Source organism: Atractosteus spatula, chromosome 11, assembly GCF_055471065.1.
Source record: "Atractosteus spatula isolate fAtrSpa1 chromosome 11, fAtrSpa1.hap1, whole genome shotgun sequence".
NCBI lineage: Eukaryota > Metazoa > Chordata > Actinopteri > Semionotiformes > Lepisosteidae > Atractosteus > Atractosteus spatula.
Genome location: NC_142716.1, coordinates 33,329,061 through 33,346,208, shown reverse-complemented (window position 1 = coordinate 33,346,208; position 17,148 = coordinate 33,329,061). Strand labels below are relative to the sequence as shown.

The 17,148-nt window shown below is 41.1% G+C and overlaps 1 protein-coding gene across 1 annotated transcript; it reads left to right on the top strand.

The window, feature by feature from the left end:
• Positions 1–1,970: 1,970 nt before the first annotated feature.
• znf692 (zinc finger protein 692) lies at positions 1,971–15,842 on the top strand. The gene is made up of 12 exons (XM_088928163.1): positions 1,971–2,155; positions 3,807–3,979; positions 6,582–6,613; positions 7,638–8,564; positions 8,808–8,889; positions 10,103–10,195; positions 10,317–10,433; positions 11,258–11,317; positions 12,138–12,216; positions 13,132–13,246; positions 14,082–14,181; positions 15,496–15,842. Exons 2-12 carry the CDS (start codon positions 3,813–3,815, stop codon positions 15,743–15,745), a joined length of 2,022 nt encoding a protein of 673 aa, XP_088784289.1. The 5' UTR covers positions 1,971–2,155; positions 3,807–3,812; the 3' UTR covers positions 15,746–15,842.
• The last annotated feature ends 1,306 nt before the right edge of the window (positions 15,843–17,148 follow it).

The following is a 17,148-nucleotide window of genomic DNA, read 5'->3' as shown; positions in this document are numbered from 1 at the left end:
CAAAACTCTAATACTAAAACATTTGCTATTACAATGTTACAGGAGGGACTATGCAACAAGCGTGCTTCATGCTGCATGTCTTGTGGATACAACTTAGGAAACAAACTAAAGTTAAGTTTTATAACTGTACAAACTAATCATCATAACATTGCACAATTACCCAAGACCTTATGACATTATTCATTTCGCCAGGCATGCTATTTAGACCACAAGTTTGTTCAGTATCTGGTCAATGAAAATGGGCAGTTTCAGAATTCAGGAAATTTTCCAATGTCTAGTTGGTTCCTGTTGTCTCGTGCAAGTCTTTGTTCTTGATTCTTGTCAGATGCTCATCTGGAATGAGGAATATTTTCTTTCTTATCTATTATGATGCTGGTATTGGAACAGAGTGGTTGACTGTGTCTCTCTGACTGTATGGTCATCTGGACTTCCCGGTCATCAATTTAATAACATTGTGTCATAATTCTCATGGAATTTAACATTGCATTGACTTTTGAATAATGTATATCTTAGATGACATGGATTAGGTTTAAAAGATTATGTCTAGCACTTATCTGTTGCTAAAGCCAGTAAACTGACTGAAAGTAAAAATGTCTGGATTCATGCAAAAAAGCTACATGAAAAAAAGAGTGAAAAAAATTTACATTCCAACAATTACACTACTGTATAAAACCCCTTTCTTTGTTTTGTTTTTTTGCAGACTTGATTCCAGCTACCTGCTATGCTTACCCAAATACTTTGTGAAGGGACACTGCCAGATGTTTGTTTGCATTAAAATAACTGAATTCAAGGATTCCAGTTTCTTAATCCCCACAGTTTGGCACACTCTGCTGTTTCTTGTCAGTTCCATTGACAAATCAAATACAGTACAAAGAATGTAAGGTAAAGGATTTCCAGAATTTCTATGTGAATGATGGTGAATATTGCTTGGTAACACTTATCAAATAAATAATCTCACTTTCAGGAGCTGAGCATATATACGGTATAACTGGGCAGGTTTTTGAAGCAGTCCTAGAAATGCTATTCTGAATGACATTTGTATTAAATGACTCTATTAATGAAATGTCAGAGAAAGTTGCTATTGTACTTTAACAGATAAAGAGCATTTTCAGTATAGTACAGTATAGTAGAGGCTGCTGGAGGGTACCACAAGCAGATACTGTATCTCAATGCACAGGAAAGAGTGAGCAATTAGCAAATTAGGGACTGGTCGAGAACTTAGTAAAATATGAATCCCACAAATCCCACTTCAGAAACAAGTGTTCTCAGATCCTATTGTGTCCACAGGAGCTTTAAAACCACATCAAGACTGCTTCAAGTATTGAATGGTGGTGGGGGAGGGGGGTATTTAGTACTACAACCCCATTTTTATCATAGCCAATCAAATTTAAATATTTCTTACGCATGAAATTCTGAAACTCCTCCCTCTCTATAATTCTTTGATTTTTTTCCCTTCAAGATCTTTGATTAAGCTGTGCTTTAAATTTATGTTATGTTTTGATTTTCCAATAATCGTTTTCTTGCATTTCTCCTTGAATTATTATTAGATGTTGTGATTAGGTAAAATGTTCAGGCAGTGCAAAAGACTGACCTCTGTTTACTTTTCATTTGTGTGATCAAGAGCCTATGATTCTGGTGAAAACACCTTCTTCCTTGTCGAAATCAGGTTGATTGATCCTGAAAACTTATGATGATCACAAATGGCATGCAAAATTTATGCAATGAGTCCTTTTTATTGTCTCTGGTGGCAGGTGTAAACTTTTATCTATTGGATGACCCGGATTGTTTCGAAATAGGGTTCTATAAAAAAAAGGACCTCGGCAATATGGCGTCGCAACTATGGCATTGAAAAGAATGAGCCGTTTAAGGTTGTGTATCTAATTTGTTTCTGCGATATCTATGGTTGACAATTAAAAACTACTAGTCCCACAATCCTCTCGGCTCAGAGGCCTGTTTGTCTTTCAGCTGGTTGTCGCTGGAGTTTTCTTTGTTTTTTTTTACTTGGGGTTTATACGGCGCAGGAAATCAAATTTTTTGTTATCTGCTAAGCAGTAACGGCGAATATCTATTTCAAGTGGGAGCGGCTTCAGCAGATCCGAATAATATTACATTTGACCAGATCTCTTTAGTGAATTTCCTCCTTAAAAGGGCAACGGTAAGAATGGCGGGGTGGGGTCCGCAATTGCTCTGTACAAAAAGGGAAGTAGTGTTTCTACTTGGTTGTGCGAGGGCATATTTTAATGGCTGTTTTAGAACGCAGTACGTACAATTTCTGAATGAAAATATAAAAATGTAAATTTGTTAGGAAGTGTGCAACACCATGCATTTGTACTATTATCAGATGTGTTTCAGAAAATATTTGTATTAATCCCAAATTACAAATATCGTTGTAAAGTTTCTTTCTGTAGTACAGCATTAATAACCGTTGAGTGCTAGAAAGTGAATAGACATCACTGTGGATGCTTCTTTTAATCTTTTTGGTTTTCCGCCTCGTCCTTTCCAGTCCAGTATGGTGTCAGCATCGAGTGATTTACAGTTAGATACGCTCCCTCGCTGTCACGCCGTAGTGGAAATGTGAAACTGACCACAAGTTTGTGCGCTCCAGTCTTGTTGAAGTAAAATGCATGGATTAGCACAGGAAACAAAGGCAATATGGTTAGATATGTATACACTGAAAGCCTCCGCCGCCTTTATTGTATTTATGCAAACAATGCATATTGTTTATAAAATATGAATCGCCGTGGATTCATATTGGAAAAAATATCTTAGTCTCATATACATACAGTTTTTCTAAACAATCCAGTATTATTGCCAAGTGAGATGCATATATATGACATAAATGTTACTAAACAAACACTGTATTAAACAAGAGCCATTGAAACACTCAACGTTACTGTCTGTTTCTAAAGGATGTCGATTTTTATACATTTTCTACTTATATATTTAATGTGATTCTGTAATGTATATGATGCCAGACAGGATTAATTACAGCACCTCACTATATATACAGCATACGCTCACACCTCACAATTACAGTAGGTAATGCTTTTTCCTCCCATACTGCGTCATCATATGCTTAGTAAAGTGCCTGTTTGAAACTGGAGCACCATGCAGCCGGGCAGATACAGAGCTGGAGACATGACAAAAGACCGTGTTCCTGCATCAACCAATACAATGCGATGGCAGTCAGTGCCATCAGTGTCTTTGAAAAACGTTCCCAAGCCTTCTGCTTTAGAACCTGCTTCACCGGTTGAACTGAGATTTGTCAGAAATCATCAGCACCTGGGATTTAATCCAGCCCGAGGCTGATCTGTAGCTCAGACAACGTGAAGTTTTGCATGCAACATGCAGCAAAATGCAGCTTAATTACACATTTGTACTACCAATTATTTGAGCTGCACCACCATTTTTTTTTACCTGACCATCTACCTGTGGTTAATATAAGATGTTGCAATTATAAACCACCACAGTGCTGCACTTTATTTCTGTAAGGGTTCAGTTTGTCTCTCTGGTATGCGGCCCTGTGGTGTGTTGATGAGAAGCAATACAATTATTGTGCCCTAATTAATGTGCACAGATAGGTAATTGTGACTCCTTTGGCGTATGATGCATTAATGTCTCTGCACAAAATGGCATGCACACAGATTATAAAGCCCCTCTCCCTTATGAATGCAAGCCTTCAGAAGCGTCTGAGTGAGGTCCACGCAAACTGCTGAGCAGAAAAGAACTTGTCCAGCTACTGTATGCTTTTTCGTTTGTGGCAGAAATGTCAGGATGTCCCCTTTTCGACCCGTTTATGTCCTCAGGCAGTGATGTCATCAACACGGGATGCGGCGCGGCGGCAGCGGCGCCGCGAGCTCGACGCTCGCAGGAGTAAGTCCCGGATTCGGCTGGGATCCTGCCTGGAGGACTGGGGAGAACTGAAGGAAAAGCTGGGCTTCAGTCTGCATTCGGAGCTCGCACAGTATCTGCTGGAGAGGTACCGATGTCACCTAACACAGAGAGAACGAGACAGGCGCCCAGGTGCGCTCAGAGAGACACGCTGATGAACAGGGAGATGAGACTGTTGCAAGGGATGAGACCACACACCAGGGTCACTAAGATGGTTGCCATGGCACACAGGCCGCGAGGCTTTACGCCGTGTATCGTCATACTAATGCTTACTGATGGAAGACTCAGCTCTGTCTGGTGGGTGTGAGTGAAGAAATTTCAAATATACACACACCTCAGGTTTTGTTATACAGTATATACCTCGTTGCCATACCCTGGAAATGGTTGTCGTAACAGGATGTTTAAATAGGCCAGACTCCGGAAAGAACTGATGCAGAAATGCAGCTGTAAGGCACGAAAAGGTGTGTTGTTTTGCAGTGTGAAAGAAACAACCTGAATGTCACAAAAACAAAACTAAAGCCTAGTTCAGTCTGAGTTCTACCTACATTTCATCACTGTTTTCCTCTCTGTAAATAGCTTGGCAGTGTACCAGCTTCACTATGAGGTCTCTCTGAGCCTCTTGCCAAATCTTCCCTCAAAAATGTGTTCCAACATGTATGTTTTTTTCTCTAAAATTCTGGTTTCTTTTCTAAAATTCTCGACACCCTTGCCAATCCCAAGCTTCACGTAGACCCTTGTCTACATGTATTTTTAACAGAGTTAAGTTTAGGAGAATGCATGTATTGTATAAATATAACGTTTGTTTCAACTTTTGCCAGAGAGGTGTGACATTTTTGTTGGTTGTGAATTTTATCAGCACAGACCGTGGTGAGGAACGTTTTTGAATTGAGAAGAGATAAAAAAAAATTTAAATGGAGTGTGAAAAGTTTTGCATCCCGTGTCCCCAATTATTTTGTAAAGCTGCTCGTGCACTCTGCGTGAATCATCTTCATATTTTTGTCACCATCAAACTCACACCTTACATTATACTGGCAAAACTCAATTTTATTGTGTAACCTCTTCACATTTATTGAGCTTACACAACAAATGTGAGCTGTGCCGTGCTCACTATTTACCTCTTGGTTGCTTCTAAACATAGCTTTCAGAGTGACATGCCCATTTAAATTATTATTAAATAATAACTAGGAACTTGGGCTACAAAACATAAGCACTTTTTCAATCTATTTAACATTAGATTCCTTAATGGATTTGCAGGCAATAACTCTTACAGCATGTACTGACTCAAATCAGTCTGCCCAACATGCTCCAGTGGGGCACAGTCTAGATTGGAGAAGGTCCCGTTTCCTAGAGATCTACTGTAGCTTTCATTTCTCTTTGTCCAGATTGACTGTCAGTGCACTAGCCAGATAATACTGCTGTAGCAAAGACGGCTTCATCTTTCCTGCGGATATGATTATAAATGAGGAAATTGTACTGTTAAAGTGAGTGCGTCCAGGAATGTTCTCCTTGATTCCATGTCCTGGAGAAATCCCATCGTATGAGTAAAGTTTCTAGCTGCTGCTGTGCTGTAGTTAGATTAAAATGTTTTCAATTTGGTTCGTTTTGTTTGAGATTTTATTCTTCCAAACATGGCCGTTTTTGACCGGTAATTTTGTTTTTAACGCATTTAGACCCATAATTGGAAAAGAGGATTTTGATCTGTTGATTCTGCAATTTGGGTGAATGTTGTAAACGCATTATTAAATACGTACGTATTTAAATTTCGTCCGTCTGTGTCTGATTGTGTGGTACTCAGTGTCAAGCTTCAGTTTTTTATGGAGTTTATTTAACTAAAGTTCGGGAGGGATGACAACAACCACGCTCAATCATCCCCAGCCGTCAGTGATTAGCAATCACTCCCTTCGTCCTTCCTCCACCGAACGCTATAAATACCAAATGCGATATCTCTCTCCTTCGCGTGCGACTTTTGCATCCCATCTCCACCTCTGCAGCTGCCCCTTGGTCACCCTGCGGGGGGGTCCTGGCCTCCTCGTCCTACGGCCAGGAGGTCGGCCCTCAGCCAAGCGGGTTTAAGCCAAATATTCGCTCCACAATAGTTCGCCACGCTTTGATTTTGGGGCGTTGTGATTCCTCGTGAATTCTTTTTGATTTTCTGTTCTCAGGCTGTACTTGTGTTCTGCTCTTGTTCGCCATGCTGTTGTTGCAGTCATTGTGTGGCAATGTGTCGTGCAAAAGACTCGCTGGCCTGGCGCATGAAGTAGCTGTAATTGATCACCCTGCCTGTCCTGACTTTAAGTGAGATCTCTGTGAACCAACACGTTGCATTTTGTTTTTCATATGGGCAGGTTTTTATCGGAGGTTTTGAAAGCACTGATCTTGGTGTTTCTGGGGCTGAAAACACAGAAGAGTATTGGATTCCCTTTGGTGGAATTTGACACAAACGTGTCTTCTTTTAACCCAAAAGACAGAGTCTTTGAGTTTGTTTCACTGATGCCCCCTGGGTTTCTCGTCCTCGTGGTTGTGGTGTTCTGTAGGAAGCTCCCTCTAGCCCTCAGCGCAGTGGTTACATACTTCTGCAGAGGCCTGTTGTTTCTTGCTAGGTGGTCACATCCAGATTTTCGTTGCTTCTTTTAAACTCCATTGCTTTGCTTTTGGACCTCATATCTGAAGTATTTCTTTCTCTCCCTCAGTTATTTTTCCAACATCTGCATCAGCTGTTCAGGTAAGCATGATGTCTCTTAACTTACTGCTGTAAAAAAAAAAACCCCGCTGTACTTATAGTGATAGACAAGGCAAATGCTTGAAGATGGCTTAAGTTTAACGTCTGGGGAAAAAATGGTCCCAATGAGAAAAGTGTCAATAATTGTGTAAATTTGATATAACCCAAAATATATCCCAGCCTCTATAGTATGTAGCAGTCTGAGAATGCCTACAGTTCCCCTCAATTAGTGAAATCATTTCTCGGTTCTCCGCCTTGCTGAATAGTCTGTTGTGTAGTGTGTATAGTGGTGCTTCTGGCTCAGAGCAGCTGACACTGGGGCTGCATTTCAGAGGTGAATGAAGTGAGATGAAATGCAAAGTGTACTTAATTCTTCTTTAAAGTATTATTAATGCAATGCTCCACCTGGATATCAAATACAACTGTTGCTCATTTACACAGCTTGACTGACTAATGTGAGCTGGGTAAGTACACTGGTCAGGGATGCATCACCATCTTCTCTGCTGGGGTATTGAATTCACAGCGTTTGGCAATGGGTCCAGTGTGTGTGAGTCAGTCACCTCTTGGTAGCCTGTGTGGCCTTTGCACTTTCCTTCTTTTCCAATGAGTAAGCAGGCCAAGAAGTTCAGCTGCACAATTTGATTCCTTTTACAATCAAAGGAAAGCATTTTAACACTGTTTTTCTTTGTGCCTCTTTCTGTCATTAGCAGACACAGCTCAGTTATTTATCCATTACACAGAGCCTCAATCTCTTCTGTACTGCCACGTATTATCACTCTTAAAATCTCAAGACCACTGTACAAAAGTTTGTTTTGAAATAGTTCCAGTGAATCGGCACCCTCTGGCACAGCTCTGAAGTTTGTTCTGTCCTTCTTCAAAATAAGTGTCTTATGAAGAGGGCTTTGGTCTAACCTTACTGCTGACATTGGGGGTTGTGTTTGTCGACAGATGCCAAAAATGAAAAATGCTTATGGTGTGTATGATCTCCCTTCTTACCTCCCTGTTTTATGTTTTTATTATATTTTAGGTGCTGTCATTAAAATGGAGAGTCTCGACACATTTCTGACCTCAAAGGAGTCATTGAATCACTTAGTTACGCTCGTTCACGATCACAGTCAGCAATGCCATTTTACTCCAATTGTGCAGGCTGCACACAGCAACAGTCCTAATCCACACTGTAATGTGGTGAACAAAGGGACGAGACAGACTGGTGATTTGCTAAACGCACTCAGTGCTGAAACTTTGGAGAAATGTGATGCTCAGTTACATAAAACCATTTTTGATCATATTGATAGTGACCATAGCAAATCTCCGACAAGAGATAGTAATGATACAATTAGACATGTCTACAGGGATTGCAGTTGCAAAGATACAGTGACCTGCAAAAGGAATGACCTCACTGATCATTGTAGTTCTGTTGTCCCCTGCACTGATGGCGCTTATGGCACTAGTGAAGACTGTACTGAACATACCTCTAATAATGACAGTATCTCCTGTCCTCCCATCAGCGGTACAGGTGAAGCTGCTTGCCAGAGCAAATCCAGGCTTGCTCAAGGTTCTCCTGAAATGGGAGGGGATACAGTAACGAGCGGCGGAGATGGGAGGATAAGGAGATCACTTGGCCTGAGGTGGGAATGCAAAGGGGGCCACGTGTTTGTATGGTGTCCCTCAGAGAGAGTCGACAGGACAGAGAAGTCTAACTTGGGGGCGAGGGAGGGCGCAGAGAGGGTTAATTCTCAGTCGGAGACCCTTCCTGCCCTTCGAAAGACAAGAGCAAAGCCGAGCAGGAGGCGTAGAAAGGATGGAAAGAGAGCCAAGGAACTCTCTACAAACAGAACCAGGAGGGATCCAAACTCGAATTCCCCAACACCCGATGCAGAACACGGGCCAGCAGAGGAGGTGACGCTTGAGCACCGAGCAGCTGAGGATGGCAACAGTGCGACAGATAAGGCAGGTAAGGAGAAAATTATGGGATTTCAGCTCCTCCAGACAAGACAGAAATAGAGGGGTTGGGGGTGGAGGTGTGCGCACACAAGCTGTTCACATACATCTTGGATACATTAAAGGAACTCATTTACACTAAGTGATAAAATCGATAAAAGTAAAAATCTTTTCTTTCTTTATGATTGCGGTGATGTACAAGACAGGATGTTGTTTTTAGATTTGAGACTGCAGTATTTTAAACTTTTCTTTTTAGACTCTGTAAGTAGCTGGGAGACAGCGGCTGAGAGTGGAAATAACATTGTTGCAGCAGACAACACACAGCTGGAGGACGCAAGGTCAGTTAAAGTACAATATGTTTATTCTTAAAAACTGAGTTATTTGTTATGAAGGTGATGGGAAGGTAGCTTCCATTGTACTGTATGTAATCTCTTCCGTGAGATTAAACCCGAAATTCTCCATGGGTATTTTGTACAAGTCAGCGGTTTTTTGTGCTTTTTGAAACAGCTTCATTTCATTTGGAATGGAGGCTTTTCTACTGATATCCAGTGTTTGAAAGGGCCAGTCTGGTCACTAGCTGACTGTGACATTGTCAGCTGACAGGCCTAGTAACTCAGGAGTTCCAAGGTGGGCCAGTCACAAGCAGCATCCTTCACATGTTCTCCAACTCCATCACCACTGTGCATCCCCACACATGTCCCTCACAAACTTCAAATGATTAGGTACCCCAGCTCCCCCCCACTCACACATCAGGGCACAGAATCCAAATTGCTGTCACAGGCCGGCTTCTGATGTGCTGTGGCTTCTGGCTTATCAACCAGTGTTACCACAACACCTGGGCCATGTCAAACATTAACTGTAGGTCCTTCATACCAATCACAAGTAGGTCTGCAGTGGGCCTCCTCCATAAAGGACACCTTTGGTGACCCCTTCCAACACACCCCAGAAAAAGCAGGTGAAGAAGGAAAGGGGTGATTTGTGACAGTAAAATTGTTAATTGATCTGATGCAGAATCTGAATAAACAGCCATATAAAAATCATGTTTCTAATTACCACAGTAGCAGTTAAAGATATAACTGCCCCATGTGGCTGTTGTCAGTTGTTAGGTATTCAGTGAAAAGCCAGGGAAGAGCTCATACCAGAGGAACATTCTTAAAATACAGGGATTAAAAGAGCAATCTTTAAGTAGAAAGCCTGTGCAAATTTGTGTTTATGTTCTGTTAGTTGATTTTTTTAAAAGCACAGCACGCTCCAACACTAATTGAAGCTGCGAAATAAAATACATTGTATTGGACATTGTAGTTTCCTATTAGTTACACATGTTTTTTTTATTCACAGGGAGTATATGAGAATACCTCTCCAAGCCACACAGACATGGTAGTAGTGGGGTGGCTGTTATTTCTCTAGCGAAGAGCTGTTTTGTCTAAACCTTGCCTTTCAAGATGACCATGTTACTTTAGGTTAACTGTACATAATATTCCGACTAACCACTATGTGAGTTGAAGCAAGTGTATAATTTTAATGTTCTGTAACAGTGTTCTCTTTATCCAGCGAAGAGCAGGTCTCACCTCCTGTGGATGAAGAGGCTGATATAAGTTACACCGATGACCTGACTGACAAGAACTATAGCCCTTCTTCAAAAAGGTCAGCCCCCTTATCTGTAGTTCTTTATACATGTCTCCTCCTCTTGAAGTTGAGAAATATGAATTTCCTTCAAAGCATTTATGGTGTTAATGTGGTGCTAATGTGCCTTTTTGGTGCTCAGTGATGCTGCAGCTTCTTGGATGTCCACTTCCCCTGTGAGGAATGTGAGATATGGGAACACAGTTCAAACTGGAGAAGAAACCAGGGAAACCAGGAAGAGTCTGAGAGAGAAAAACAGGTGAGGGAGAGGGACTGAGGGATTAAACCAAACAACAACCATTGTTAATACAGAGACATAAGGGTCAACAGAGAGACAAAGAGGTCGATATGATAGCAGCTATATCAACCTGCAACTAACAACCCACTGAAGCTCAGCAGTGTAAGCCTGGCCAGTACCTGGATGGAAGACCTTCTGGGAAAGCTAAGGTTGCTGCTGGAAGTGGTGTTAATTGGGCCTGTAGGGGGCACTCACCCTACCTGGTCTATGTGGGTCCTAATGCCCCAGCATAGTGACAGGAATACTATACTGTAAAAAGACGCTGTCCTTCGGATGAGAAATAAAACCAAGGTCCTGGCTTTCTGTAGTCATTAAAAATCCCAGGGCATTTCTTGAAAGGAGTACGGTTGTCACCCCACCATCCTGGCCAAATTTTCTATTGGCCTTTACCAATTATGGCCTCCTAGTAATCCCCATCTATAAATTGGCTTCATCTCTCTGTTCTCCTCCCCACTGATAGCTGGTGCGTGGTGAGTGTACTGGCAGCATTATGGCTGCCATCGCATCATCCAGGTGGATGCTGCACATTGGAGGTGGTGGAGGGGAGTCCCCATTACCTGTAAAGCGCTTTGAGTGGAGTATCCAGAAAAGCGCTATACAAGTGTAAATAATTATTATTTTACTGTTATTGTTGTTGTCAATACTTAGAGGTTTGATGTAAGTACAGAAAGGAAAAGGTTAATAGAGAAATAAGCAGAGAGATGTGAGGTAGGAAAATGACACAGAAAGGTCATGGTAGAGAAGAATCAAGAACTATCCTCAAATATTATATTCTTGCTTTTCAGAAGGAATATAAGAAGGGGAACAGACGATGATCTTTCACAGATTGGAGCTAAAAGAATTAGGTCAGTGTCAGTGAGTAATTTTGTTTCTGGGTTACTAGATATGACGTGTAGCTTGAGTTCAAGTACTGAAGACATGCTGACTAAAAAGCAGAAAGTGATATAAGAACACAAGAAGCATTTGGTTAAGAATTTGGAAAAAATGGTGATTGCAGATCGCCACAGGAAGATGTTGCACAAATAGGATTATGTATACATTCTTTAAGCAAAATGATATATTTTCTAACTCATGTTTGACTTTTGACATCCCAGTAATATGTTAACTGTGAAAAAAGATCCCACTATCAGATATTGACCGGGTTTGTTAGTGAAAAAATGTGGATATACATACTTGACCTCATATTTGTGCTTTGAACCTGGCAACGGATTTCTAAAACCTTACTGAAAACTTTTTTTGAAAAATGAAATACCTACATTTACACTTTGAAATCGCATCCCACAGTTCACTACTGAGCATCAGTTGACAAAGTAAATCCTCCTACATGTAAAACACTTTTAGGATGAAGACATTTGATATAGACATTTGAGGAATTACTGTAAATTATGAGTCCTCCCAGTGAAGAAATAAATTGTGATAATATAAAGATCAGTACATCATAATTCCATGAATGTTAAACAAACCACACAAGCCTCATTCCGAGGAGACAGTATTTGCATGAAATTTGTTTGCATCAAATGTTTTTGGTATTCCTTTCAGCACATCAGCTTTTTAAATTAACAAGGCTTTACCTGTGCAAAGGACACAAAACCGCATCTGTACAAAAATAAATCCTTTTTGCTGCTCACATTTTTATTACTTTGTCTGGTTGTTATTTTGTTACAGAAAGGCAACTCAGAGGGAGATTCTACCCTGTGAATTTGATGGGTGTGGGAAAATATTCTCTACTCGTCAGTATCTCAATGTGAGTCTGAAATGAAGAGTTGGCACCATTAGCAGGTGGTAGCAGGTGCCAGCAGGTGCCACACAAAGCGATTAGAGGGTTTAGCTCAAATCAGTGTGAAACAGCACAGGGCCAGTCTGGCAATGGATTCAGTCAGGATTCAGCAGCCAGAATCCTGACCAGGTCTAGTGCAAGTGTTCACATTACTCCTGTCCTGGAGTCCTTGCACTGGCTTCCGGTCAAATTCCGTGTAGACTTTAAAATCCTCATGCTCATCTATAAGGCTCTGCATGGCTTGGCACCTCAGTACCTGTCTGAACTTTTATCGCCCTACTCCCCACCTCGCAACCTTCGCTCTTCTAATTCTGCTCTCCTTACTGTCCCCCAAGCCCGTCTACATTGTATGAGTGACGGGGCCTTCTCCTGTTATGCCCCCAAGCTCTGGAACTCTCTGCCCAAGGATATCAGAGAGTCACCCTCTCTAAACTCCTTCAAATCCAGACTCAAAACCCTCTTCTTCAGAAAAGCCTTTACTTAACTGGTTCCATTCTTCACCCCTCTGCTTTTCTTAGTACCACCATCCACGGTCTCCTCTATATATTGTAATTGTGTATTATCTTGTGTATTCTTCTTATTTATTGTTGTTTTCATCCTGTAAAGCCCTTTGAGAAGCCACCTTAAAAGGCGCTATATAAAATAAAGTTTATTATTATAATATTGGGCAGTGACAGAAGGATACAACACAGAGCCAGTGTGGCACTGTGCACTGATAGCAGGATACAACAGAGCAGTATGATATAGAACGCATGGTGTCGCGATGATAAGGGTCATTACTTTACAGTAATAAGCAAAGCCATTAGATGTGATTAGAAGTTAAATATTTCCATATTTTCAAGTGTTTGATGGCAATGAATATAAAGCCTGTCTGTCTTTTAGCATCACATGAAATACCAGCACTTTCAACAGAAGACCTTTGCTTGCTCTCATCCAACGTGTGGAAAGTCTTTCAATTTCAAAAAACACCTGAAGGAGCATGAGAAGCTACACAGCAGTAAGAATCATTTGGCTTTACCTATACCAAACATATCCTACTTGATTTTAACTCAATTAAGTGACTTAAAAATGACTTAAAGTCAGTTCTGTCCTGTAGCCTGTACTTCACTGTGTGAGAGATGGTTGAGTGAGGGATTTCTGTATCCCTGTAATACAGAAGAGTGTATTACTCTTTATTACCTGTAAGAGTATCTGGACCCCAGATTGTGTAGAAAACACCTCACGCATGTACTGTAAATAGTTACTTTTACATATGTTTGATTCCTGGACGGGAAGGGAAATTCTAAATAGAAAACATCTGCACCTTGAGAAAAGTAGTTTTCTTGGGATGTACAAAAAATTGAACTATTGTGTAAATTTGGAAATGATTCATCATGACATAAGGGTGAAAAGTTCAGAAGCAGGGATCCCAATGACAGTTCACACCCTCCCTGTCACATCATAAACTGTGTTAGATAAGCCAAACAGAGCTACAGAAGAATGTAAAGCTTCTGTAATTTGTCTGAGCAGATATGTATTTATAAGGACTGAGACAGGGAAGATGGGTGGAATTACTTAATCTGGTAATTGGTATACCTCTTAAGAAAAAGAACATGGCACAGGTTGCAATCAAGAGAAGGCTATTTAGTCTATTTAGTGCACTGATTTTCAGCAGGTCACATCTGGAAATGTCTCAATCCTCAAGTGCTCAAAAGATTAAGGTGATTCTGCTCATTGGGTCAAACGTAATGCTGGCTAAAGGCACTGGGCTGAAGTGGCCTGTAACGCAGAGGCGGGGCTTCAGCACCAGAGATGTTAAGATTCTGTATGCCTGTCTGTTTTTTTTTTCGGAGATAAGAGGGATTACATCTGTGAATTCTGTGCCCGAGCTTTTCGAACCAGCAGCAATCTGATCATCCATCGGCGAATTCACACTGGAGAAAAACCTCTGCAGTGAGTTTCATCTTGTTTTCCCATTAAAGGTCTTACGGCTGCTCCCCCTAAAGTATATCATTACTTAACTCCCTTGATTCGATGGAGTTGACATCCTTCACAATGTTGACTTTGATGTTCTAAAACTCAGTTCGGAATAATTTACTGATATAAGATTCTAAGGGTTTTTAAGTGAGAATCAATGTAAATTATGTACAGAGTTACTGTTTGGAGAGCAGAGAGGTTATACATAATATGTTTAATGAACTGCTTATGTTAGCTCTTTTATCTCCTGTTTTACATGATTTTTTAAATCTATTGGAATAGTCAGATTCCAGTCTATAAAACTATTAACAGTAAAAACTGCATCAGAAAGTAATTATTTCAGCTGGGAAACTAGGAAACAAGAATATCTCCCTGGCCACGATGTTTCAGTGCTTTAGGATTGAAATATCAAATTCTTGTTTCACCAACACATCTTATTGGTTTTACAGTCTTTATTAATTCTTTTCTTGACGAGTTGGGCAGCCTAGCAAATATTTCTTACCACATCTGAAAAATTCGACTTCTGTTCTGAAAAGTATTTTAAAGTGGACAAATTTTATTTATTATTACAAATAAATCTTGCTGCCTTTTTAGCCCAGCATTCTTCTTCTCATGCTAATGTTACAATCTAGGCAATGCAGACTTCACGAGGAGCAACAGCATCCGAGAATCCGAAGCTTTGTGAATGTTTTTGCATTTTAGAAAGGATAGTATTGGCTCATCCTGCTTGATGAGTAAGGGACAGTCCTCTGGCCATAGGACAAAGTGGAGATGGGGTGGAGGGGGTAAAAAAGTGGTATTTGTGTTAGACATCCATCAGTTCAGTAATGATTGTGATTAGGAACAGCTGGGGAAAATTCTTGTAGTAGTTTTCTGTCTTGAGCTTCAGTTAATTACATCTATGTTGGCTGAGTGTGGGTTTTTTTTCTTCTCATCTGTAAGACATCAAAGGCATAACATGCCTTTCTGGACCCTTTTTCTGGACCCACTGGGGTGGAGCGGTAGCTCTGTGGCTAAGGATCTGCGCCTGTGGCTGGAAGGTTGCCGGTTCAAATCCCGCAGCCGACGGAGGAATCCTACTCCGTTGGGCCCCTGAGCAAGGCCCTTAACCCCAAACTGCTCCAGGGGCGCCGTACAATGGCTGACCCTGCACAAGCTGTCTGTGTGTCTGTGTGTCTGTGTCTCATGGAGAAAAGCTGGGGTATGTGAAAAGACGAATTCCTAATGCAAGAAATTGTATAGGGCTAATAAAGAAACATTATCATTATCATTACCTTGCCTTCTCCACAGGTGCGAGGTGTGTGGTTTCACCTGCAGACAGAAGGCGTCCCTCAACTGGCACATGCGGAAACACAACGCGGAGTCCGGCTACCTGTACGCCTGTGAGATCTGTGGCAAGCGCTTCGAGAAGAGAGACAACGTCGCGGCCCACCGCAACAAGAGCCACCCGCAGTGCCCCGGCCCCACGCCGCCGCCGTCCTGCCACCCCGAGCCCCTCGCGGACAGCACCCGGGCAGGGGCACAGCCCTCCCCCTTGTAGTGCAGGGTTGCAGCCCTGAATGTATCATCCGTTCCCAACCCTTCAGTCCCACCATCCCGATTCAGTGCCTCTGGGAAACACTGGCATCATGTTACAGCCCGGATCATGTTAGAAAAACCAGTGCGAATCTTTACCTCTTTGCAATGGAGGGACTGTTTCCATGGCAGTATGAAAATAGTTCCTGACAGAGCTTTCATAGTGCTGCGAAAATACTACCAGCAAATTATCTTCAAGGTGTAAGCTGGCAGTGCCAATGACATTCAGCCAGGCACTGTGTTCTGGAGTTTACACTGTGGCAAATTAGGCAGTGGTTTTAAGAGATTTTCTGGAGAGAGGATATAGTAGAGACAATTGGCCAGAGCAAAGTGAGATACTAGTGGGACCGCAGTTTGGATCTGCTTCTTTTAATATTGGTTTAATTATTTCAAATTTGAACAAAGGTTTTTTGTAATTTATGGTTTATGAAAATGGGCTTTTTGGAAAACATTTCTGCCAGATCTAATATGACAAAGGCCCAGAGTTTACCTGCTATTGTAAATTATCTAAATTTACGAATCACTGAGGGTTTTCTCTATTTCCATGATGTGGTTTCTTTTCATATTCAACCAGTTTGTGCTACATTATTGCAATAAGGAAAAGTAACTGGACCTGATTAAAACCAACAATATATATTTTAAAAAGTCAATGCATGTGATTTAAAGTCAGTTGGGTGTTCATATATCACCTACAGAACGTGGTCTTGTCTGATGTTAGAGCTCTGTATGAGAACGTTCATATCACATCTTATAATAACTGATGAATAGTTCCTAGATGAGTACAGTTCCACGTTTTCTGCAGGATTCATTCAGTTCCCTGCAATCTCCTGTTTTCAGAGAATTTTTTCTGCTGTGAAATGTCTGCTGCACAATCTCTATGTATTTGCTCATACATATTACATTAGTCATTACAGTGACTAGTGAGGAGGAAGAGCCGCACCACATGACAGTTCGTGGTAGTGTGAATGTGAGTTTGCAATACCATGGTGCCTTACAGTGCTTTCACAAAGTTCATGATTCTGTGCTTAATTTGAAATTTGTAAACTTTTTCTGTAATGTCAATGAATTCGTTTTGTTAATGAGATTTAATAACTGGTCCGAGAAACTGGGAGTGCAGCTCCCCTTTAAGAGGATACATACATTTACAGTATTATTCTTATTTCAATCTTGCCTAATTTTATTAGGATTAGATAAAATGGTTATCTAATCCAACCCCAAATCTAACCAAACAGGTTAGAAGTGTTTTGTCAATAGTATCTTGTAGCCTAATCCTGAAAGATCCCGGATGCTACATTACAAGGGAAATTCGTGATCATGACTGAGGTGAAAGATTCCTAATGAGCACTACATGGCTGATGTTGATAATAC